This window comes from Myxine glutinosa, chromosome 13 (genome assembly GCF_964187855.1).
Source record: "Myxine glutinosa chromosome 13, kmMyxGlut1.1, whole genome shotgun sequence".
Classification (NCBI taxonomy): Eukaryota; Metazoa; Chordata; class Myxini; order Myxiniformes; family Myxinidae; genus Myxine; species Myxine glutinosa.
Window position 1 is genome coordinate 87787775 of NC_136273.1, and position 25593 is coordinate 87813367.

At 48.6% G+C, this 25593-nt stretch overlaps 1 protein-coding gene across 1 annotated transcript in view; it reads right to left on the bottom strand.

Moving 5' to 3' along the window:
* The window catches only part of LOC137439100 (potassium voltage-gated channel subfamily KQT member 4), a 333803-nt gene that overhangs the window by 134877 nt on the left and 173333 nt on the right, over window positions 1-25593 (bottom strand). The window contains exons 3-5 of the mRNA XM_078767763.1: window positions 21514-21640; window positions 6082-6257; window positions 1000-1128 (exon numbers count right to left, since the gene is read on the bottom strand). Of these exons, the coding sequence (XP_078623889.1) occupies window positions 1000-1128; window positions 6082-6257; window positions 21514-21640 (432 nt within the window). The remainder of the gene's footprint in view (window positions 1-999; window positions 1129-6081; window positions 6258-21513; window positions 21641-25593) is intronic.

The following is a 25593-nucleotide window of genomic DNA, read 5'->3' on the forward strand; positions in this document are numbered from 1 at the left end:
ATCACTGAAAACAAGGAAGTAATGCTCACGTACGACCTGATGGTCCCATCGAGCATGAAAATAGAAAACAAGGCATTGTGACTGGATATAGTACTGAGGTACAAAAAGGAAAATAAGGCATTGCTAATTGAGGATGTACCCAGCGATTTGACCTAAACAATGCAGAAATCAAGAAAATGACCAAATACCAAGACCTCAAAAATGAAGTGAAACGTCCTGGAAGCTGAAGAGTGCCAAAATTGTACCAGCGATTATTGGAGCAACAGGAATGATGAAGAAGAACCTCATGGAGATCTTAAAAATCATTCCTGGGAGTATTGCCACAAACGTTCATGGGAGCGATCCGAGGCTCAGTGATGAACCTGAAAAGCACCCTCGTAACAACACTTTGAGAACAAGACCCCTTATTGAAACCGAGGTGGATACTTTGAAACCTGGGAGGACCTGGGATGTTGTCATCAACCTTTATATTGGCAAGTACTTAAAAAAAATTAGCCAACATATATTTTTGATAACTCCAAAACCATTCTTCGCCCTTGAGCTCAGACTCTCACAAACTAGTCGAAGGCCCTTGTGTCTGTGGTGCAATTCGTTTCAATATACAAAATCTATCTGAAACATGACTTGTTTGTCCATGCTCTATCCTTCATACTTTGTAAATGTACATGTTTTAAAGTCTTTGGTATGAGTCAGTCGGGGTACAAACCGCTGACCTCCCAGAATGAGAGGGGACACTCTAAAAGTCTAATGATTACGTCATTTTCTTATATTCCTTTCTATTCGTTTTCATCGTTACCAATACATATCCTACCACAGGCTGGAAAATTATGCTGATCTCAAATAACTATTGTTTGCCTTAATATACCTCCTTTAAGGCACCTGACTTATTTCGTCCCCTTAATCCTCATTCAACACTACTCATAGAAGATGAGAGAATATGAGTCGTGTTCAAAATAGCTTTACTGCATGTATGAAAAGATAATTGGACACCATACATACCATTCCCCACCACAGAGAGTCGGCGAAAGTCGGGAACTGCTTTTTGTTGTTATCCTTCTCGACCATATAAACAAGGAATGATGAGGAGATGAGGATGAGGAAGCCAATGTACCATGCCGTGACTAGTTCCTAGTGGAAAGCGTGGTGCGGACAAGTCAAACTATTAAACCACCTTTTCACCCATCTTGCATGGTTGAAATGTCACACCTGCATCGGCATTTGACAAGTTGGCGAAATCACAAAAAATGATTGATAGAAACCTTTTTATTTCCCCACAGCATCTAATACAAATCCAGGAACTTGTACAATCCCACGTTGGACAAATGGCATCAGAGATGGAATTCAAACCTGGGTTTGCAGCATGGAGAGGAGACTGCGTCAAAACGTTTCTTGAAAGTCTTTTCAGAAATCTGTATCAAGATTATCACTCTTCCTAATAATCTAAGGTCACTTACAACTGCCGTTTCCTATAAAGGTATTGAAGGAGCTGTGGCTCCCACGTCGATCGAAAGAATGGACGCGACAAAAAGCTTGAATTCATCTGAGCTGCTTTATTAGAATCAAACACTCAGGCACTCTGGGAAAAACGTTTTTCGGTCGGCAATATATATCTATTCCGCCAGGGGGTTTGCCCAGGCCTGGCGCCAGGGGGCGTGGCCCCGCGGGCCGGCTGCGGCCTGGCAAGCCGAGGGCGAGCCTGCCCGGGCGTCCCGACCGAGGCCTGGCAAGTCGAGCGCGGGCCTGCCCGGGCGTCCTGGACGAGCCCGGCCTGGTGATCGCTCCGCGTCCTTGATAGGTGCAAGGCGATTGTGTAACCCCAGCGGCAGCCGCTACACACGTCCCCCCAGAATCGACTTGCACCGACAGGGTCAACTTGAGGGGGGTCCTGATGACCCGGCCGAAGCGACCCCTGGTGGGTCGTGGGAGGGGGTCCGGTGAGGTGGTGGGCGGTCGAGTGGGGGGCACCGTGGACGGGGGGCGGCCTCGCCGCGGCGGGAGGGCCACCCGTGGTGGGTGGTCGACGTCCACGTGCGCCGGCTTGAGGCGGTCCACTGCAATCCGGTCCGACCTGCCGCCGATGTCGATGACGAACGACTTGTCGTCCCGTCGCAGCACCCGGAAGGGCCCGTCGTACGGCGGCTGGAGTGGCCGCCGATGTGCGTCGTGACGCACAAAAACATACTCCGCGGTGCGGAGTGCTGGGGGGACGTAGGACTGGGGGTCACCGTGGTGGGATGTCGGCACGGGGGCAAACCGTCGGGCGGCCTCCTGGAGGTCCGAGCGCTGGCGAGCTGCGGACCAGGGGCTGGTAGCGTCGGGCACGAATTCGCCCGGGACGCGTAGCACCTGGCCATAGACCAGCTCGGCGGTGGATGCCTGGAGGTCCTCCTTGGGGGCCGTGCGAAGGCCCAAAAGGACCCACGGCAGCCGGTCGGCCCAACCGCCGTCTTGAAGGCCGGCCATGAGCGCGGCCTTCATGGAGCGGTGGAATCGCTCGCACAACCCGTTTGCTTGGGGGTGGTAGGCCGTAGTACGGTGGAGCTTGACCCCCAGGTTGCGGGCGACCGCGCCCCACAGCTCGGAGGTGAACTGTGGTCCGCGGTCTGACGAGATGTCCGCCGGTGCGCCGAAGCGGGCGACCCAGGTGGCGATGAAGGCCTGCGCCACGTCGGCGGTGGTGGTGGAGACGAGGGGAACGGCCTCCGGCCACCTGGTGGTCCTGTCCACCATGGTGAGCAGGTGTGTGAACCCTCGTGATGGGGGAAGGGGGCCCACCAGATCCACGTTGACGTGGTCGAAACGTCGTTCGGGCACGGTGAAAGGTGCCAGCGGGGCCTGGGTGTGTCGGTGGACCTTGGCCCGTTGGCAGGCGGTGCAGGCGCTGGTCCAATCGCGGACGTCCCGACGAAGGCCGTGCCAGACGAAACGCGCCGACACCAGCTTCTGGGAAGCTTTCCGGCCCGGGTGGGAAAGGCCGTGGAGGGAGGCGAAAATGGCGGACGGCCAGGTGTAGACCGAGGAGCTCCCGGTCAAACGTGCTGTATTTGAGCTCGTTCGGCCGGAGCTGCCGGCTGAAAAAAGCGAGTGGCTGCCAAACCCCGTTCACCCATTGCTCATGTACGGCGCCCACCGCGTAGTCGGAGGCATCCGTGGTGAGGGCGATGGGAGCGTTGAGCACCGGGTGAGCGAGCAGTGTTGCGTCGGCGAGGGCCCGCTTTGAGCTTTGGAAGGCCGCATCCATTGCTGCGGACCAGGCGATGTCGTGCTTGGCCGGCTTGCCCCGGAGGGCTTCGTAGAGGGGCCGCATGAGTTGAGCAGCGCGGGGCACGAAGCGGTGATAAAAATTCACCATTCCCAGGAATTCCTGCAGGGCCTTTATGGTGCGGGGACGCGGGAAAGTGGTGATGGCCTCGACCTTGGTTGGCAGCGGCACAGCCCCGTTCTTGGTGATATGGTGGCCCAAAAAATCAACGGCCGTCGTGCCGAAGTGGCATTTGGCCGGGTTGACGATGAGGCCGTGCTCGCTGAGGCGCCCGAACAGTGTTCGGAGGTGGAGGAGGTGCTCGGCCCGGGACGTGCTGGCGACGAGGATGTCGTCCAGGTAAACGAAAAGGAACGGCAGGTCACGCAGCACGCCGTCCATCAAGCGCTGGAACGCCTGAGCCGCGTTCTTGAGACCAAACGGCATCCGCAAGAACTCGAATAAGCCGAACGGCGTGATGACTGCCGTTTTAGGGACGTCGGCCGCCCTGACAGGTACCTGGTGATATCCCCGTATGAGATCAATTTTTGAAAAAATGACCCGTCCCGCCAGACGGGCGGAGAAGTCTTGGATATGCGGGATCGGGTACCTGTCGGGTGTTGTAGCGTCATTAAGACGGCGGTAGTCGCCACACGGGCGCCATCCACCCCCCGGCTTTGGCACGATGTGCAGTGGCGAGGCCCACGCGCTATCGGAGCGCCGCACGATGCCGAGGTGCTCCAACGCGTCGAATTCGGCCTTCGCAACGGCAAGCTTGGCTGGGTCGAGGCGGCGGGCCCTGGCGTAGACCGGCGGGCCCGTGGTTGGTATGTGGTGCTCGATCCCATGCCGTACTGCGACGGCCGAAAACGTCGGCCGCGTGAGGGCCGGGAACTCCGCGAGCAGGCGAGCAAACTCGTTCGCCGCCGGGACGGTGCGTGCCAGCTCGGTCGGCGCGGAGCTGCTCAATGTGCATACCAGGGAGCTGAAGGTTTCAGCGTTGATTAAACGACGCCGTTGGACGTCCACCAGCAGTCCGTGTGCGCAGAGGAAGTCGGCGCCGAGCAGAGCCATGGGCACGTTGGCGGTTACAAACGTCCAAGCGAAGCGTTGGCCGCCGAAGCAGAGGGTGACGTTGCGCGGGCCGAAGGTGCGGATAGTCGATCCGTTGGCCGCAACCAAGGAGGGGCCGCAAACCGCGGATTGCCTGTCCTGGTCAGAGGCGGGCATGACGCTCACTTGGGCGCCGGTGTCGCACAGGAAGCGCCGTCCGGACGCTTTATCCGTGATGAACAGTAAGTTGCCCGTGTGACTGTGGCCGGCGTTCATGGCAGGTAATGAACGCCGGCCTGGCCGTTTCCCGACCCGCCGAAGGTGCACGGGGGTCGGCATGTCCGGGCCTTCTGTCCGAACCTGGCATGATAGGAACACCACGCTTGGTCGGGTGGAGGCTTCGGACGTCGTGCTGAACGTGGTCGGCTCGGTATAGCGGCCGCCAATTGCGTCGGCAGTTCGGCCGTCGAACGCGCCGGGTGCTCGGGCGCCATGGATGGTGCATCAGGCGGCGGCGGGTCCCATGTCGCCGCTGCGATGCGCTGTCCCGCGGCGGAGATTTTGTCGGCTTCTCTGGCAAGGGCCCGGGGATCTGTGATCGTCGTGCTTGCCAGGGCGAGGCGTACCGGGTTAGGCAGCTGACGGAGGAACAGCTCCCGGAACAGGAATGCCGGAGAGTGCTCGCCGAGCAGCGAAAGCATGTAGTCCATTCGCTCGGAAGGGCGCGTGTCGCCGAGCTCCGGCAAATCGAGCAGGCGCCGTGCGCGTTCCGCCGCTGGGAGGGCGAAAGCATCGAGGAGAAGCTTCTTAATCGCGCCGTATTTGTCCGCGGCTGGCGGTCTCTCGAGGAGGCTCAGGGCGCGGGCTGCGGTGGCTGAACCGAGCGCAGCGACCACGTGGTGGAAGCGGGTGTCGTCCGCCGTGATGCCTCGCAGGGCGAACAGGGACTCCGCTTGTGCGAACCAAACCGCCGCGTGAGCCTCCCAGAAGGTAGGCAGTTTAAGGGCGACTGCCGTGTCCATGTCGATAGGTCACCAATGAAGGAGCTGTGGCTCCCACGTCGATCGAAAGAATGGACGCGACAAAAAGCTTGAATTCATCTGAGCTGCTTTATTAGAATCAAACACTCAGGCACTCTGGGAAAAACGTTTTTCGGTCGGCAATATATATCTATTCCGCCAGGGGGTTTGCCCAGGCCTGGCGCCAGGGGGCGTGGCCCCGCGGGCCGGCTGCGGCCTGGCAAGCCGAGGGCGAGCCTGCCCGGGCGTCCCGACCGAGGCCTGGCAAGTCGAGCGCGGGCCTGCCCGGGCGTCCTGGACGAGCCCGGCCTGGTGATCGCTCCGCGTCCTTGATAGGTGCAAGGCGATTGTGTAACCCCAGCGGCAGCCGCTACAGTATCTCCATTTCTTCTGTTTAACACCTCCAGCAGAAGCATTTGCATCATTATAAACTTCTCACACCAAAAGCTAATTGGGACCTTATAGACTGGAAGTCGGCAGTCGTATGTCAGCTGGATTAAAGCTCAGAAGTTGATTCTTAAGAGCTTGCATCACTTTTACGTGTTACACCTGTGCAACGACAATTGGATTTTGCACATCTCATGTCGAGAGCTCAGATGTTAAATGGACCGGCAGTAAATCACAAATGTGCCTGCAACTCCGAAGAATGGGGAGTTTAAAGACAAGCATCTCCCGAATGATAACTGTGCAGGTAAGGATGAGAAAGAGATTGAGAAACGAATGAGAATGAAAACCCAAAACCGTAGGAGGCACCGCATCAAACCACACCTTGCTGTGTTCCATGACAACGGACCAGAGCAGTTCCCACATCCAGCCTCGACGGTCCACTCCGATCATCCGCAGGAGTTGCAGGAAATGTAATCCTCGTGTGGCCGAGGAACCCAAGGAGCTGCATTGCATCCCCGCTGCAAGCACCCCAAAGGAGGCGATGAGCACGATACTGTCTGCCACGCATGGACAAAAGAAGACACAAACTGTTGTGGCACAACAGGTTGTAAACGACAATATTTTCTGATGTTTACCTCCACCTTATTAATTTGGGGTAAAGTGATGGTGATGTAACTCTGATTTGATCCGATGTAATCATCAGTTTGAGCCTCATCATTTGGTGAGCAAAAGACAGCTGGTAGGGCAGTCGTAGACCAGTACAGTCGTAGACCAAGTACAAGATAGACGCTAAACTAGAACGGGCACTCGGTGGAGCGCATACCTCCACCAGGTTGAACAGTTTATGTTTTGTATCCCACTGATAGGCCGGATCTGGATTCGGGCCTGAAACAAAATCGAATCGGCTCATTCTCGTCACTGAACCAACTCATCCCCCAAGTTTAGTTATAACTCATCCACAACCTTTTGAAATATCATGCTATATAATGTTTTAGCCTGATCACTCAATGGTGAAGAATCACTTGGAAAATTTAAAAAAATTAATGGATCCGGATCTTTATTTGAATCTTCACCAAAATCGAGTCGATTCGTCCTCGTCACACAACCAACTCGAACTCCAAGACTCATCTGAATCGGTCCATAACTTTTTGAGATATCGTGCTATATATTGTTTTTCATCCTATCACTCAATGGTGATGAATCACTTTAAAAACTCTGATCCGGATCCACGTTCGAATCTTCGCCAAAATTGAATCAACTTTTCCATGTCACACACCCAATAAACAATGGAGGTTCTGAGTAGTTGAGGATATTGGCATCGGAAGGATACCTGTTGGTAGTTTTCTTTTTACATTGAACTGTTACTATAATCACGCAAACCACACAAATGCAACCTGCACAGATGAAAATTCATGTTGCAATGTACAGGTAGTGGACAAAAAAATGGAAACACCTGGGTAAATGAGGGACACCAAGTATATTGAAAGCAACAGCTTCCGCACAGATGTGGCCCATGTGTTAATTAAGCAAATAACATCCCAGCATGCTTAGGGTCATGTATAAAAATGCTGCACAGGCCTGGTTGCCTATAATTATGGCTAGCGTGGCTGCAAGAGGAGACCTCAGTGACTTTGAAAGAGGGGTGATTGGTGGGGTACATTTGGCAGGAGCTTCAGTGACAAACACAGTTAAACTTGCTGATGTTTCACAAGCAACGGCATCCAAGGTGATGTTGGCATGGAACTCCGAGGGAAATACTTCATCAGCAAAGGGCAACAGTGGGCAGAAGAGCATACTCCAGGATCGTGATATCCATGCATTAATTTGAAATGCAAGGCAAAGCAGACGATCAGCTACAGAACAATTGACTAAATTTAAACCAGGCGTGTGAGCAGCCAGTTACATCAAAAAGGGTCCGCCAAAAATTCCACAGAGTACCATAGTCGGGTTTTTTTGCATACTTTGTCGAGGCTCGTATAAGAGCTAACACAAATAACATATAATAAAGGGAGCGGGTGACAAGAGGGGGACAGAGAGGGAAGCACAACAATAGCAGAGAACAGGGACATTAGGAAATCTGTGGAAGGGAGAGGGCTAGGGCGGGGTACATGGGATAAACAAGATAGACACTACAAGGACTTTCAGGAAAGAAAATGGATTTTGAAGGAGGTAAGTTTGGGGTGTATTAACAGGGGTAGAAAAGATCAAGGTTTTGGATGGGGGAAGATAAGAGATGGTGGTGAACAGCTGTTTTGAAGACCTGGAGGGAGGAGTGGGACTAAAGAGAGTGTGGAAAGTGGTTCCAGAGGTGGGAGAAAAGAGGATTGAAAGAGTGAAGATGAGCAGAGAGTCTTGATTTTGGCGTTTTCACCAGAAGAGGGTTGCTGATAGACATTGTGTGTCCTGCAGGAATATTTGGGGGGACAGACCACAGAGAGAGCAGGATATGCAAGGCCAAAGAAGAGTCTGTAGAAGACAGAAAGACCGCAAACCTGCCTGCGGTGAGCGAGTGATAGGCCCTCAGAATCAGCTTAATCAGGGGAGATTCCAATGATTCTGTAAGCTTTGGTTTCTACAGCTTGAAGTCGAGCTAGGTGTGAGGCAGGAGCACCAGCCCAGGAGGGAGAGCAGTACTCCATCAAGCTGCGGATGAAAGCCTTGTATGTGGTGAGAAGCTTAGTTGTGCCAAGGAAGGACTTCGCACGACGGAGGATGCCCAGTGGGCGACTGGCTTTGGAGGCCAGATTTGAAATGTGGTTTTCCCAGGAAAGATCATGGCAGATAGTGAGACCCAAAAGCTTGAGTGACAGAACTTCTTGGAGAGGATTGTTAAGAAAGTATATGGAAGGGTTGTCCAGTCGGTCTTTTCGGAGAGACATAGTTAGGATGTGAGATTCGTCAGGATTGAAAGACATATTCCAAGTGTTTCACCAGCTTGTGATTTTGTCCATGGTCTGAAGAGAGGGAAGAGGCTGCTGCCTGTCGGTCTGAATTGCTGACTACTGTTTCAGAGTGTTTGTTTCAGAGGGGTCAGGGTTATACTGGGTGGTTTGTTATTGTTTTCGCAGCAGTAATCAGGGCAGGAATTTGGAATTTGGTCAGCATGCTGGCGATGGCTCGCTTACTCTTCATGAAGGACACCATGGGGATCTTTGACATCCATCAAATAATGCGGGCAGATGGGATCCTCATTTAACATCCATCCAAGGAAGGGAACTCACATTGATGAATCACCCTGCCTGTGAAACATTGGGATGATAGTTTATACCTGGGTCGGGATTTGAACCCCCACTGGACAGCTTAGAGGCGACTGTGCATTATTTTAGAGTCTAAGCCATCCTGCTGGTCCATATATGTACATGCTTGTGTGTGATTGATTATTTAACTCACATTCATTTTTTTTTTTGCACAGATGTATTCGGTTCATTACCCGGTGTGTACCCCGGTTTAGAATAGGTACACCGTATCCCGACGTGTCATAAGAGGCGACTAAAAGGGTTGGCGTCAGGAAGGGCATCCGGCCATAAAACATTGCCTCAAAAAGGGAACCATGACAATTACAATTACTTATGGGCAGGGTACAGCCCGAAGTACCCCGTGGGGGTTCTCACCCCCTCTTCTCAAAAATCAAGGTGGGGAACCCGATCGAAACAAGGGAGGAAATCACTCCATTTATGACGACGAAAGGTCTGATGCCCGACCTGGAGATCGGTTTCTGAGGGTTGGGACATAGAATGTAGTGACAATGACAGCGAGATCAGGAGAAGTGATGGAAGTATTGGTCAGAAGAAGAGTGGACATATGTTGTGTGCAGGAGACGAGATGGAAGGGAAGTGGCGTGAGAATGGTGAAGGGTAGGCAGGGACAGAAATACAAGTTTGTGTGGCAAGGGTGCCTGGAGGGCGTGAATGGTGTTGGTGTCCTGATTTCTGAGGAGTTTTTATACAGTGTGGTGAGTGTGACGAGAGTGAGTGAAAGATAGATGATGGTGAAAATTATGATTGGAAAGCTCTTGGTGAACGTCATCTCGGGATATGCTCCGCAGGTCGGTCGGAGCGATGAAGAGAAGGACAAGTTCTGGTGTGTGATGGAGAAGCTGATGGAAAACGTGAAAGATGAGGAAGTTGTTGTGGTAGGAGGAGACCTAAATGGACATGTGGGAAGGAGTATAAACGGTTTTGGAGGAGTTCATGGGGGTTACGGATATGGTGTGAGGAATGGAAAAGGTGAAAGGATTTTGGAGTTTGCTGATGGAGCTGATTTGTTGATTTGTAATACTCAGTTCTAGAAAGAGGATAATAAGCTTGTTACATACACGTCAGGTCGGTCGACGACAACCGTTGACTACCTGATGGTGCGTAGGCGAGATAGAGGGCACCTCCGGGACACAAAGGTGATCCCGGGGGAGGAGGCTGTTTCACAGCACCACTTGGTTGTCTGCGACATAAGGGTGAAAGGTGCGAGGAGAGTTCAACGGGTGAAGTACCAACCGAGAATGAAGGCGTGGAGGTTGAAAGAGGTGACAGTGAGGGAGGCATTAAAAGAGAGGCTGAGTATGGTAGAGGATGATGTAGGTGAGCTTGAAAGTGGTTGGATGTCAATGAAAGATAGTCTGTTGGGAGCCGTTGGTGAGGTATGTGGATGGACAAAAGGACCACTGAGGGAATCGGAAACATGGTGGTGGGATGATGAAGTTGGAAAGAAGATTGACGAGAAGAGGAAGAAGTTCAAGGAGTGGCAGAAGGTGAAGGATTCGGGGGCAGAAGAGGCAGAGCATGAAAGTTATAAGGCAGCCAAGAAGGCTGCAAAGAAAGAGGTAGCAGCGGGCGCAGGAGGCATATAGGAAAATGTTCGGAGAACACTTGGATTCGAAAGAGGGTAAGAGAGCGGTTTTCAGGATTGCAAAGCAGATAGCGAAAGAGAGGTGTGATGTGATGGGGGTGAGTTGATTGAAGGATGAAGTGGAACAGATCGTTGTGGACCCATATAGAATTAAAGGAAGATGGACGAGATATATGGAAATGCTGTTGAATGCAGAGAATGAATGGGATGGCAACATGGAGAGTAACCCAGTTTTAGGATCGACAGAGAAGATAACTGAGAAGGGAGTTAAGGAAGCGATAGAAGCAATGAAGAGTAGAAAAGCGGGATGGCCGACGGGAGTTGTGGGAGATATGTTGAAGGCAGCGGGAAGTTGGGGTGTGAAGAGAATGACAGAGATCTGCAATCTGGTGGTGAAAGAAGGCCGCATTCCAGTGGATTGGGAACGGAATACACTCGTCCCTCTATACAAGGGGAAAGGTGACCCTCTGGACTGTGGCTCCTATGGAGCGATAAAGTTATTAGAGCATGGAATGAAGGTATTGGAAAGAGTTTTGAAGAGGATAAGGAAGACAGTGAACATCGACAAAATACAGTTTCGATTTAGCCTATGCCAGGAAGAGGAACGACAGACGTGCCTTTTATTGTAAGGCAGTTGTAGGAGAAGTACATGGCGAAGAGGAAGAAGTTGTTTGTTGAGTTTGTTGATCTGGAGAAAGCATTCAATCGGGATCCACGTGAAGTAGTGACATGGGCATTGGGGAAGCTGGAGTGGAGGAATGGTTGATCAGAGTAGTGATGGCAATGTACGAGAGAGCGCACACAGCTGTAAGGACGAAGGACGGGAACAGTGGTGAGTTTGAGGTGAAGGTGGGAGTACATTAGGGGTCAGTACTAAGGCCACTACTATTTGTAACTGTGATGGAGGTGCTGGCTCAGAACGTAAAGGAGGGTTTACCGTGGGAGTTGTTGTATGCAAATGATCTGATGTTGATTGGGGAGAGAGCATGGAATGAAGGAGAAGATGAACAAGTGGAAGGAATGTATGGAGGCGAAAGGTCTGAAGGTGAATATCGGAAAGACGAAGGTGATGGCAAGTGGTAAGGCATGTGGTGAGGTGGAAAGAACTGGGAAGTGGCCGTGTGCTGTGTGCAGGAAGGGTGTCGGAGTGAACTCCATTCAATGTACAATGTACGCTGAGTGGGTTCATCGAAAATGTAGTGGTCTGAGAGGGTCATTAACCAGTGTGGCAGCTACATTCAAGTGTAAGGTGTGCATAGAGGGAGCTGCAGCTGGAGGAAATGTTGAGTTGGATCTTGGAGACAGCGTGAAGCTGGAAGGCGTGAAAACATTTTGCTTCCTCGGAGACATGCTGAATGGAGAAGGTGGATCAGACTCGGCAACGGTTGCTGGAGTGAGATGTGCATGGAAAAAGTTTCGGGAACTGAGTGGCGTGCTGACGAGGAGGGGAGTGTTGTTGAAGCTGAAGGGAAAGGTGTATGCTGCATGTGTGAGAAGTGTTATGATTTATGGGAGCAAGACATGGGTAATGAACGTTGAGCAGCAACGAAGGTTGAATAGGGTGGAAATGCGAATGGTTTGGTGGATGTGCGGAGTATCATTGAGAGAGGAAGACAAATTATGAATTGTGAAACTGTGATGGATGTTGTGAAGGGAAACAGGTTGAAATGGTTTGGTCATGTGTTGAGGAAGGATGAAAGTGACTTTGTGAGAAGAGTGATGCAAATGAATGTAGAAGGAAGTGGAGAACGGGGGAGCCCAAGAAAGACTTGGCCAAAGGTGGTGGAAGAAGAAATGCAGGCAAGGGGGTTAACAAGGGGAGATGCAGAAAATAGGGCAAAATGGAGAAGATTGTCATGGAACCCTCAGGGCTAACACCCGCTCTAGCCGAGAAAATGGCCTTAAAATGCCTGTTGTATTCGATTCATTGAGCTAAATGACAGAGGGCAGCAGGTTCACAGACAGAGAGGATGAAAGGGGAACAGCCAGGCAGGGTGGCAGAAAAGAAAGGTACCAGGTTGGGGAGGGATGTCAGCAAGAATAGAAGAGAGCTGTGGTGTGTATGGAAGAAAATATGAGGTGACAATGGGCAGTAAGATTGAAATATTGGGGGGACTGGCACACGATGAAAGACACAGGGAGTCTGTACATTCCACAAGATAATGAAGGATGAAGGTAAGCATTCATGTTGGAATGGGGAAGGGTAATCAGGTGTGTGGTGGAGGCAGGGCTGATGGAGGACAGGGTGATAAAAGGGTGAGAAGAGCAAGGAGCTATAAGACTGAGTGTTCACCAACCTACAGTAACTACAGCGGGTGATAAGTGAATCTTGGGACTCGGTCTCCTGCCAAGATCTGCCAATAACAGAGAAACCTGTGGTCAATCGCTTCCAGGGGAGTGAAATGAAACATAGCTGCACGAGCTCAGAATGGAGACCCATACTCCATGATACTTCGTTTGAAGTCATAATGCATTGTGATGAGCTCCGAGTTGCTCAGACTCGACTTTGCAGAGAATATCGAAGTGTCCGTTTGCCTTACAGGCCATTTTGGTAATGTAGTTTGGGTAAGACAACCTGCGAAAGATTGGTAATGCAGTTCGTGTAAGACCGGCTGCAACAGATTGTGAGTCCTCGGAACTCCCACAAATGTACGTTTTTCCAGGGGTTGGCAATAAAGGTAGACTAGGGAGTTCAAACGTGAATCCTTGTTGAGGGATGGAGTCAAAGCGTGAGATTTTCCTGCATTGTGTTCCAGGTAGTCAGAGCTTGAGTTACAGGTAGCCGACTAACAACAAATCTTTTCCAGATATCCAGAGACGGACGCTGCGGTGGCGTCTGCCTTTCAGAAGTGTGGCGTAGTGTCCTGTTTCGGGTGGTTATCTGTAAAATTGTACGGAGGATTTTCCAGGACAGGTGTTACGGATTCGTAACTTCCGTTATTGTGGTTTTCCTCCACTTGAAAGATTTCGGATTCTAATTCTATGTACTATTATTGTCTTCCTAAGGTTTATTGTTTATGAACAGTTATTAAAAGTTAAAAAGGTTAACTTAAAATGATACAGGAAACCGAACGAGAAGACAATGAGGTGAAGAGGAAGAAGCAGCGAGAACAAAGTCGGAGAGGACGCGTGACGTCAGCGCTCCGTAACGAGCAAGGTTTACCGACAGCCGCGAGGGGATTTTGAGTTCCTGGAAGGGACATCCGGCGATAAGAATATTCGTTGGAGTGGAGAAATCTGCGTAGACAGATTTGGGGCGCTGAGATTCCGATGAATCCTCGTCTCGTCGCATCGGCTCAAGCTAGAGCCGTCGGCCATCTTGAACCCCGTGCTTCGGACACCTGTGAAGGTTTGCTTCATGTCATCTTCACCCCCAACATCCTACCGTCTGTCGGGGAGGTGTGTGTGCGACCGCTTCGTCTCCAATTACGTTGCGGTTTGTTGAGGGAGCGGTGAAGGTGCGCCTCTGGAGGGCGCCGTTGTACAGTTTGGCGGGAAGAGCACCCTTGCCCACTGTACCCACTTCGGATATCGACTGGAGAGCGAGATTCGGGCTTCGACCGGATTTCATTCCATCGACTGCTGGAGCGAATCCCATTCGCTTTGGGAAAAGTCATAGACATTGAGGAGTGTCCTTTTCACTCATTGGGAGCAGTGAGTTTTTTGACATTATATAAGAGATATATAGAGTGCACTCTTAATGGCCATTTGTTGTACCGTTATACCTGTGTGTGATTTATAATACAAGTTTGTTCATTTATAATCATTGGTGTGGTTTCACTATTGATTTTCACCACAGGGTAACATATTTTTGTCGGGGTTCCTCTCGGGGTTCGGAGGTTACCGAGACCAGGAGATTGTAGAGGACCCCGTAGCACAGGGGAGAGGTCATTGATGTAGACCGTGAATAAGGCTGCCAAGTGGGATTTCAGCTTCAACAGGGAGATCTCGAGACAGAATGTCATTAAGAGCAACTCGTTGTTTCCACAAGTTGAGTATCAATAAGCGTTTGGTGATCCCCAGACACCCACACCACCTCCCTCTCATCTCCCCCCACCCAACACCTATTCCAAATCCAGCAACACCGATATCCTCACAATGCACAGGTTTTCACCCCCAAATTGTGCTTTGAAGTCATTTTTTGCTTTTACAAAGAAAGCACAACTTTTTCGACCAAGGTCCTAGGCAAAGCCAATTAATTCCCCCACCTCAAACCTCCCTTCCTTAAAAGTTCAAGGATCACTGGCAATAGATCTAAGTGATCCACAAATGAATGATTAAAGTTGTAGGGGGAATGGGGGTGGAGGATGGATGGCATGGTTTGGTGCACAGATGGTTCAGAAGAATGAAAAATGAAATTTCATTATTTACAACCACTAATAAACTTGTTTTGTTACAACAACATTGAACAAACATTGGTCATGCGTGAAATGTGAAAGCTAATGTACTGGTACTGTATCATAAAGGGATGTAGAGTTGTATCACCTTCATTGTGTTAATGTGGTTAGCATCAAGAAGATAAGTAAAACTGATAGATTGTGTTAACTAACGTTTCAGAGGGGTAGGCATCTTTGACCATTTCGGTGTCTTTTGGGTCTTCATGGTGTTTTGGGTCTTCAGGGCCATTTGGCTTCAGGGTCTTTTGGATCCTCTGGGCAATTAAGGGTATTTTGCATCTTTGAGGTGTTTTGGGTCTCCAGGGTCTTTTGGGTCTTCAGAGGCTTTTGGGTCTTAAGGGTCTTTTGTTTCCTCCGGGTCTTTAAGAGTCTTTGGGATGTTTTGGTTATTTTGGGTATTTAAGGGTATTTTGGGTCTAAAGGGTCTTCAAGGGTCTTTGGGGTCTTCAGGGTGTTTTTGGTCTTCAGGGTGTGTTGGGTCTTTGGGGTCTTTTGGGTCTTTGGGGTCTTTTGGGTGTTTGGGGCCTTTTTGGTCTTCAGGGTATTTTGGGTCTTTGGGGTGTTTTGGGTCTTCGGGGTGTTTTGGGTCTTCAGGGTGTTTTGGGTCTTCGGGGTGTTTTGGGTCTTCAGGATGTTTTGGGTCTTCGGGGTGTTTTGGGTCTTCGGGGTGTTTTGGGTCTTCGGGGTGTTTTGGGTCTTCGTGGTGTTTTGGGTCTTCAGGGTGTTTTGGGTCTTTTGGGTCTTCGTGGTGTTTTGGGTCTTCGGGGTGTTTTGGGTCTTCGGGGTGTTTTGGTTCTTTTGGTCTTCGGGGTGTTTTGGGTCTTTTGGGTCTTCGGGGTGTTTTGGGTCTTCGGGGACTTTTGGGTTTTTGGGTATTCAGGGTCTTTTTGAGCATCAGGGCCTTGAAGGGTGTTTTGGGTCTTCGGGATGTTTTGGGTCTTTGGGGTGTTTTGGGTCTTCGGGGTGTTTTGGGTCTTCGGGGGGGGGGGGGGTTTGGGTCTTCGGGGTGTTTTGGGTCTTCAGGATGTTTTGGGTCTTCTGGGGGTTTTGGGTCTTCGGGGTGTTTTGGGTCTTCGGGGTGGTTTGAGTGTTCGGGGTGTTTTGGATCTTTGGGGTGTTTTGGGTCTTCGGGGTGTTTTGGATCTTCAGGATGTTTTGGGTCTTCGGGGTGTTTTGGGTCTTCAGGGGTCTTGGTGGTCTGAAGGGTCTTGGGGGAATTAAAGGGTCGTCCAAGGTCTGAGGGGTCTCAGCAGTCTTAACGCAATTAAGAGTCAGGTTCACTATGTTAACAAATATAATTTCGTTCAAAATTTTGGTAGATTAGCAAAACTATACATTTTTGGAATATTCAGAGCATGGAGAATCTGAAAATCAATGTTGGCATTTGCACAGACACCTGCATGGCCGCCATTTTGGATTTTGAAATGGCCGCCATAAAATACATATTTTGCGCGATCTCGGCTTCTAGTCAACGTGGAGACTTAATTAAATATGCTAATCCTATGTTTTCTGGGTCAAGGAATCCAATAAAGGCCTCAAAATAGTGCTCAGGATTATAGAAAAGCAACAAACAAAGGTAATTGAAAACCATTGTCTTTATATTTGTGATATAACTGTATTACATAATACATGATATTGCAAGTCCTTTGAAGTTATAGGTTGTTATAGGAAGTTATAGGTAGTATCAGATTGAACTATAAGTCCTATACACAGGATCTACGAGGTCTATACCGTTCAGGAATATGCTTCGACAGATCTTCATCACTGTCCTGAGTGTCATTTTCGCAAAGGTGTCTACGCAAATGTAAACATTAATTTTTGGATTCCTCATGCTCTGAATATTCCAAAAATGTATAGTTTTGCTAATCTACCAAAATTTTGAACGAAAAAACATAGTGAACCTGACTATAATTAAGAGGGTGGTAATTTTATTTGATGAAGAAGACGTTTTCGTCGCATATAAACATAACGACATAACGACATACATAACCATATACCAGGGGTCAGGAACCTTTTTGACTGGGAGAGCCATAAAAGCCAAATATTTCTAAATATATTTCATTGAGAGCCATATAGTATTTTTAACGTATCCCAGCTATAAACCGTCATCCTGGTGTTTTGCAGGCAGGGAGAGGCATGAATGTGTGTGCCATCCTTCGGATCGACATTAAACCTGACATTCCCATCTGTGGGCATTAGTCGGTGGAAGTTAAAGATCCCACAGTGGCCTTCATGAAGAGTCAGCGAGCTATCACCGGCATCCTGAACAAATCACAAATTCCCTACTCTGAACTACAAGGGGGGCACTGCATCAGTGGCACAGCTCTGATCCCAGCAATGATGCAAACATCAGCAACAGGATGCACACGAATGATGTTAATAAGGCGTGGAAAAGGGCCAGCATGATGGGACAATCAACCAAAACCCCAATGAGAAGGAAACGTGATGTACAAGGTGAACTTTGCAACCACAACTTGTAATTAGCCTTGTAATGTGAACAGCCATTACAACATTGCATACATTTTACACAATTAATATAATTACAATACTAGTGGGCAGTGGGGGCATGGAACAAACATGCTGGCTTCATAAATCCCAGAATCACTTTTCAATTTTAATTACCACTTAAAACAAAATGTAAATATTGTATATCTCCACAATTATGATTCATGCACATGCAAAGCCCCACACGACCACTCCTCCAATCCCCACATTCCCCGAAAGGGTGAAAGGGAAAAGAGGAGGATCAATTATATTATGGGAAAACAAATAACATTAACACCTGCTCAATATTCCCGTACACTTAACATCTGTTTACGGAAAGATGCAAGCCCCCAAATGAAATGCCGTGATGGAGGACATTGCTCAGCAAGAAGGACCGCAACCTTCGTGAGGTCCCATAGCAAGGGCCTTTCGCTATATATTATCAGGATTGTTAAAAGAATGATAAAAAAGCCTCCGGCTACAAACAGACCACATAAAGCAGATCTCCTGCGACCTCATGTTTTGTCTTCCAATACCTAATTCAGAAGACATCCTTTTAAAATTGTAGCATTCCCACACGTTTCCACATTTTTTGTGGATCATGGACAGGATGTCGTGTGGTAGATATGCCCTGTAGGTGAAGATCCGTGCGGTAATAGCCGGTGTGGCCCACGATTCCTGGAACCACATGACCGGGAAAAAGCTGTGCTCACCGTTTAACATCAGGGCTGTGCTCACTGTTTTCCATTGACTTTCCGCTACCCTTTCCCAACCTCTTCAGTGGCTGATGGCAAGGCTCTGTCCACCTTGATAACAATGATTGTAATCTCAATCCTTGTGTCGCAGAATCAGAACACCCTCTATGGCGATATAGCCGACAAACCTGGGCTAGAAGCCTGAGAGGCTCGCAACACCGACATGACAAGTCAGCTTCCTCCAAGCTACAGAAGTTACATGAATTCGACTTGGTTTCATTGCTCTTTGCTCCTTTTAAGAAATTATACTATACTGCCTTGGACCATCATGCAGATCTTTATGAAAAAGCATCTTCCTACCATTAATAATTCAATAAAACACTAAAATCCAGTGCTGTGTCTAATTTTGATTGTGAGGAAGATTTGTTTTAAGAACTATGGTGCAGCGTTTTGTACACATTTACAGCCGGGTCTGGGAAATGAATGGGCAAATGGGAGTTGGTTCATGAGTTGACGGCTCACCCGTGGCACGTGCGATTTCCTTCGTCCAAGCAAAGGGGATCCATAGAAATTGTAATTCTGCACGCATATGGTAGCTTGGACCACATCCCAAGCCAACAGTAGGACACAAGGCGTGCAACTGAACGTGTTCACAAGAATCCGAGTATGACAAACATTAACTCAGGAGCAAGAGAGATGGCCTACACCACACTGGCCGGAATGCAGTGCAAAGCAGTCTCAGTCTGAAGATGTAAGCTCTAAAGTACGAGGGGACCACTTCCACTGTTCTGTTAGGAAGAACAGAGCCATTAATATATAATGCAGGAAATTGAAGGAAATGGATGAAAGGATTGGAAACTGGATTAGTGATAGGAAGCAAAGAGTGGCTGAGTGACGGGATGTCCTGCTGGTAGGATGCAAGTCGTGGAGGATCAGGGATCAGTATTAGGACCATTAATATTCATCATTTACATCAACGATTTGGACAGTGGGGTTAAGAGTAGGATTTTCAAATTTGCAGATGCCACTCAGCTTATAGGTTAAAGAAAGATAGCAAAGGGAGGAGGAGTGACGGCAATCCGATTCAGGAAAGTCTGGACTCTTTCCTAGATTGGACAAAAGATTGGCAGATTCAATTTAACATAGATAAATGTAAGGTTCTGGGGACGGGTAAGAATAGTAATAAAAATAGGATTACATGATGCAAGAAGCAATCTTGGAGCGTGGCAAACAGGTGAAGGATCTTGGAGCGGTAATAATTACGGTGAGGGGGGATAAGCAGATAGGACATTGCCAGGCAGATCAAAAAAACATGGCTTTAGGTTGTATTCATAGAGGGATCAATTATAAATCAAAATAAGTAATTTTAACACTGTACAGGAATGTAGTGAAGGTCCTCCTAAAATATTGAGTTCCATTTTAGTCACCACGTCTGAGGAAGGACATATTGAGAGTCCATTGAGAAAGGACACATTGAGAAAGAAAGGACACATTGAGAGAGTTCAGCGCAGGCCCACTAGAGACAGGACTTTATACATGAGAAAGGAGGTGATGAAGAGGGAATATGATAGAGATGTTAGCAGACTAGACAATGACAGGACAAGGGGAATAGCCTGAGAGTAAGGAAGAGGAAGAGTTCAGATGGTAGAAGGGCAGCGGTCTTTCACTCGGAGTAGTCAATGCCTGAAATTGTCTCCCGGGAAAGGTAGTGACAGCAGAAGCAGTACATAAGTTTAAATTGGAATTAGAAAGGTACCAAGAAGCATTGGGGATGGAGGGGTACAGTGATTGGCAGGACTGGTAGATAACTTAAATCATCATCACCATTGATGACTGCAGATGACACTAAGCTTATCGGTTAAAGTAGCTGTAGCTGCTTTGTGTTCTGGAGCGTGTAGATGCTGGTGGGTTTTGCACATTACTCACCCGAAAACCACCTTACCCCAAAATCCCCCAAAAACCCCAAAACAGACACATACACAAAACATCATTTTTTCTCCTTTTTAACACCTTGGTAATGGGTTTATTTAATCTGGTGTTGTGGCATGGTGGGCTGAATGGCCTCCTCCTGCGTCAAATTTCCTTGTTATTCCTTGTTAAAGGGGTAAAGAGTCGGGGTTGGAGAGAAATAATGAGAAGAGAAAAAATAGAATGGGGGAAAGATGGCTGAGAAAAGGCAGGGCATGTGATGTGATTGTGGATGACTTATTAGGAAACTTGGTGGGTGAGTTAAGTGACAAGAACAAGCCGATTAGCTTTTGGTTCCGGTCCGGATCCAGATCCGGTCTATCAGTGGGATACAAAACGTACACTGTTCAGCCTGGTGGAGGTGTGCTCTCTACCTAGTGCCGTTATAGTTGTACACGTTACCTTCCTGGTCTTCCATGAGCCCAGATTATGTATACAAAAAGAAAAATCCCTTGAAGTTGCATTTTCTGACGTTTTCTTCTTCATTTCTCATCCAACAGGATAGTAAGCCTCCAGAGTTAGCACAACAACATCTGAGCAGTCTGGTCTGGGTTCAATTCTCAACCCAGTGTCAGGTTTGTGCTTTGTAGACAGGGCGTTTCGCAAAGGGCAGCGGCCCTTGGATGGACGATAAGTTGGGGACTCATCTGTCAGCATTTCCTGGTGGATCCTACATCACTCGGAGCCTGGTCAAAATTCCAAATTCCTGCCTTACTACTGGGAAGGCAAGGGAAAACCACGACATGTATTTCCTTGCCGATAAACTACTTCGGCAGCACTAATGCCATGGACAGGGTTACATATGATGACTATGATGATGATGAAGATGATGATGGTGATGATGACCACACTTATGTGTGCAAGGAGGGACACAAGTCAAAACCAAGATAAAATGAATAGAACTAAAGCTTCCAGGGAAGCAGAACTCAACTGAACTGACTGGACGGCGGCTTATGGCGGCCATTTTGTGACGGATCGGGTTGGAATGCAATAGGGACCTACCTTGTGTGGTCAGGGTTAAACATTCTAAGTTTGATCAAAATCTGCTAATATTTGTGGACGCTAGAGTGTTAACGTCGTTTTCATGAACAAAAACAAAATGGTCGCCTAAGTCCGCCATTTTTCAACGGATCGGGCTGAAATGTAATACCAACCTGGTCCTTGGGGTAAGGATGCTGCATGTCAAGCTTGATCAGAATAGGTTGATATTTGTGGACGCTGGAGTGTTAACGTCGAAAAGTTAACCGACGACAGACGACGGAGGGTTCAGTATGTGATGAACTCAACTGGACGGTAGTCCAGGCGAGTTAAAAATCGACCAAGATTGCAGCTCATGTGAAATAGCTACCTTAGAACTTCATCAGTGTTTAATGTTTAAAAAAGCAAAACGAAAGGCCCTCAGACCGGTAAACAGCAGCGATCCTCACCGATGATGCAAAAAGGGCGGCAGGCAAAGCGAAGGCGACCGCGCCAGCCACGGTAACGTGAGCAGCACCCCGCAGCCCACAATCGAATGAAATACTCCGTGCTGAATACCAGCATCATGATGACCTCCTGTAACGATAGATCCCCCACCACCCCCATCATTATAATGAATGGCCCAGCAAATACAAAAGTTAAATGTTCTTCTTTCATGCATGTGAACTGTGATGCACAGCCTGCAGTGGAGAAATTGCCAAGAGCACACTGGGTTGCTGTCATGTTCCGTGCGATGAACAAAACCCTCATTTGTGAAGCTCTGATTAGGGAGCTCAAGCAAGAGATCACGTGACTTGAACATCGTATAATGACAATGAATTCAAATACATTCAGAGGACAATTCCTGGGCAAAACCAAAAATACTTGCATCTTATAAGAACAGAATAGATATTTAAATCTCCATTCCCCCACCACAATTTTAAGCAGCTTATAACTCGCACCGGTTTTAAAGCAGCTTTGACGGTTTTTCGAAGCTGTACACGCTCTCACGCTTTCGAAGTTAAGTAATTGTTCACAATTTCATTTTTGTCGAAACTGTATTTATCTTTCGGTGTGTGTACCGATAGTGTGTCCCAAGTCAGATTCTCGGTGTTAATCTTTCATACCTGTATAAAAAACTGTGGGTTATTTCGTGCCGCGTTTTTTTGTGGCCTAGTATTTTGTTTCCTACCTTGAGGCTTTTTTTCTCTCAGCGGTCAATTGTGGTCCATTTACTTTCGTTCTCAGATTTTTCCCAGTATTTTCACCCTTTAATATATATAAAAAATAACCACCTTTAGAGGCCATTTTTCCCCGCAAAGCGGGGGTTGGCCTTTTTCGGGAACCGTGGTTGTTGTTGTTTTTCGGTCCCCTATTTGAAGCAATGTTTTACGGCCGGATGCCCTTCCTGACGCCAACCCTTTTTGCCGCCTTTAACGACAAACAGGGAATTACCAGTGAACTGGTACTCAATTAGCCGACCTCGGAAGGTATGACAGGCTGAGTCAACCCCCCTGGCGTTAATTCAGCAATCGACCGGGATTCGAACCCAGGATCCTTGGATCCTAAGCCGGCACCCTAGCCGCTAGCCCAACACCAGGGATGTTCACCCTTTGTCCAATGAAAATTCCTTCTTTGTCCTTATACGGTGTTCTTATTTGTTTATTCGTTGTTCTTATTCGTTCGTTCATTCTTAGACCACGTGTTTCACCCCCATTTTCCCCAGATAGTTTTCACTGCTCAATTTTAAAATGTTTAAACTTTCCTCTGAAGTACTGTATTCTGTTGTATATTATAACACCTTTTTCTTCTTCTTCTTTAAAAGGGTACTTTCGACTTGCTCACCAAATCTATTCATTCCAAAAAAAAAATCCATCTCTTACAGTGCCTCTTTCATACATTCCCTAAACTCACCTGCACTCCACCCCCCCCCCCCCCCCCCTGCATTTTTTCTCCATTTCCCCCCTCTCACCCCTCTCCTCAAAGCATCCTCCCCACTTCTTCCCCCTTCCAACTCTCACCTCCATCTCCCCCAACCTTCTGCCTCGCTCTGCCCCCCACTCAAATAACACCTCACTGTGCCTCACCCAAAAACCATCAAACCTTTTGTCCGCCTCATCCTTCCCTTTCTCCTAGCTATTCTGAAATCTCTGACACACTTTCAACAGCTCTCCCTACTCCTTCTTCCTCTTCCACATCTTACCCTACCCCTCCTCCCTCTCCCCCCCCCCCCACCCCCTTGTTCTGTATCCGATGCTCCCCCTTCCCCTTCATTAACGGTATGGACCTCAAACATCCGGGGCCTTCGCTCAAATTTGACTGATCTCTCCATACAGTTTGCTTCTGACAAACCAAAATTGATCTGCTTAACAGAAACTTTCCTCCTTCATGATGTCTCTGATTTTTTTTAAAAATTTTGTATACTGAATCGAGGCTCGTGAAAGAGCTAACATTTATTTCACAAACAAATCAACCAGACAAACAAAATATATAAAAAGAGGGAGCGGAAGACAAGATGGGGAGAGAAGGGGAAGCACACAACCACAACATTTGAGAGCAGAGAGAAGTGTGGGAGGGAGAGGGCTTGGGGGGAGGAGGCGTGGGAAGGGGGGGGGGGGGGAAAGGTATAAAACACAAGGGGACCGAAATTAGCGGGGGTAGAAAAGAACAAGGTTTTGGATGGGGGAGGATAAGAGATGGTGGTGAACAGCTGTTTTAAAGATCTGGAGGGTGGAGTGGGATTGAAGAGAGTGAGGGAGTTTGTTCCAGAGGCGGGAGAAATGAGGAATGAAGGGGTGAAGGTGAGCAGAAAGTCTTGATTTTGGCAGTTTAACCATAAGAGGGTTGCAGGCAGATCTTGTGCGACCTGTAGTAATATTTGGGGGACAGAGCCCAGAGAGAGCTGGGGCGGGGTAAGGCCAGAGAGGAGTCGGTAGAAGACGGAGAGACCACCAACCTGCCTACGGTGAGTGAGTGAAAGGCCCTTGGAGTTAGCTTCATCGTGGGAGATTCCAATGATTCTGAACGCTTTGGTTTCAACAGCGTGAAGACGAGCTAGGTGTGAGGCAGGAGCACCAGACCAGAGAGAAGAGCCGTATTCCATAGAGCTGCGGATGAAAGCCTTGTATGTGGTGAGGAGCTCAGGTGTGCCAAGGAAGGACTTCGCACGACGGAGGATGCCCAGGCGGCGACTGGCTTTGGAGGCCAGATTTGAAATGTGGTTTTCCAAGGAAAGATCATGGCAAATAGTGAGACCCAAAAGCTTGAGTGACAGAACTTCTTGGAGAGGATTATTCAGAAAGTGGATGGGAGGGTTGTCCAGTCGGTCTTTTCGGAGAGACATCGTAAGAGTGTGAGATTTATCAGGATTGAAAAACATGTTCCATTTGTTTGCCCAGTCTGTGATTTTGTCCAGGTCTGCAAAGAGTGAGGAGGCTGCAGACTGCCGATTTGAGGGATGAGGAATGGAGCGACAGAGAGTAGAGTCGTCAGCAAAGAGATAGAGAGGATTTTCAAGAGAGTCAGAGAGATCATTGATGAAGACCAGAAAAAGCACAGGGCCCAGAACACTACCTTGGGGAACTCCAGCCTGAACAGGAAGAGGAGATGAGAGAAACCCATTCAGGGCCACACGTTGACTACGACCAGAGAGGAAGTCCGCCAGCCATGCGTGGAGATTTCCATGGATACCAAAGGAGGAGAGTTTGGTGAGCAGAGCAGGGTGCCAGACCGTATCGAAGGCACGTGAAATGTCAAGGGAGACAGCTCTAATTTCCTGTTTGGCGTTGAGGACCTCCATCCATTGTTGAGAAAGCAGAAGCAGCATGTCCAGAGTAGAGTGACCAGGTCTGAAACCAAATTGATGATCAGAGATCAAGCCATTGGAGAAGAGGAAAGATTTCATATCTGAAGCAATGATGGATTCCATGACTTTGCTGATAATTGGGAGAAGGCTGATTGGTCTGTAGTTGCTAGGATCTGTTTTTGCACCTTTTTTGTGCAAAGCGGTTATGTTGGCTGATTTCCAAGCAGATGGCAGATGACCTTGAGCAAAAGAGAGGGTGAAGAGAACAGAAAGAGGGAGTGAAAGAGCAGAAGAACATGATTTTAGGACCCGTGGGCTGATGCCGTCAGGACCAGTTGCAGAATCAGAGTCGAGGGTTGACAGAAACATTTCCACCTTGTCAGGAGGAAAGGACACAGAGTCCAGGAGCAGCTGGGTACGACTGGGTATGGTGGGTACAGAGAGGGATGGGTTTGGGACACAAGATTTAGAGGCAAACACAGAGTTGAGGCATTCAGCTTTTTCACGTGCGGAGTCAGCCGTTAAGCCGTTTGAGGTGAGGGAGGGGATGGAGGGGGAACAAACACCAGAAACAGATTTGACCAGATGCCACCAGGATTTGGAAGAGGGAGACAGATAAGAGACTTCGGTCTTGAGAACGGTGAGATATTGTTTCCTGGCTCTCCTGAGGGTGGACACACACTTGTTTCGGGCTTTGTGAAAGGAAATGAGATTTCCTTCCGTTGGATTTGCTTTCCAGGAGATG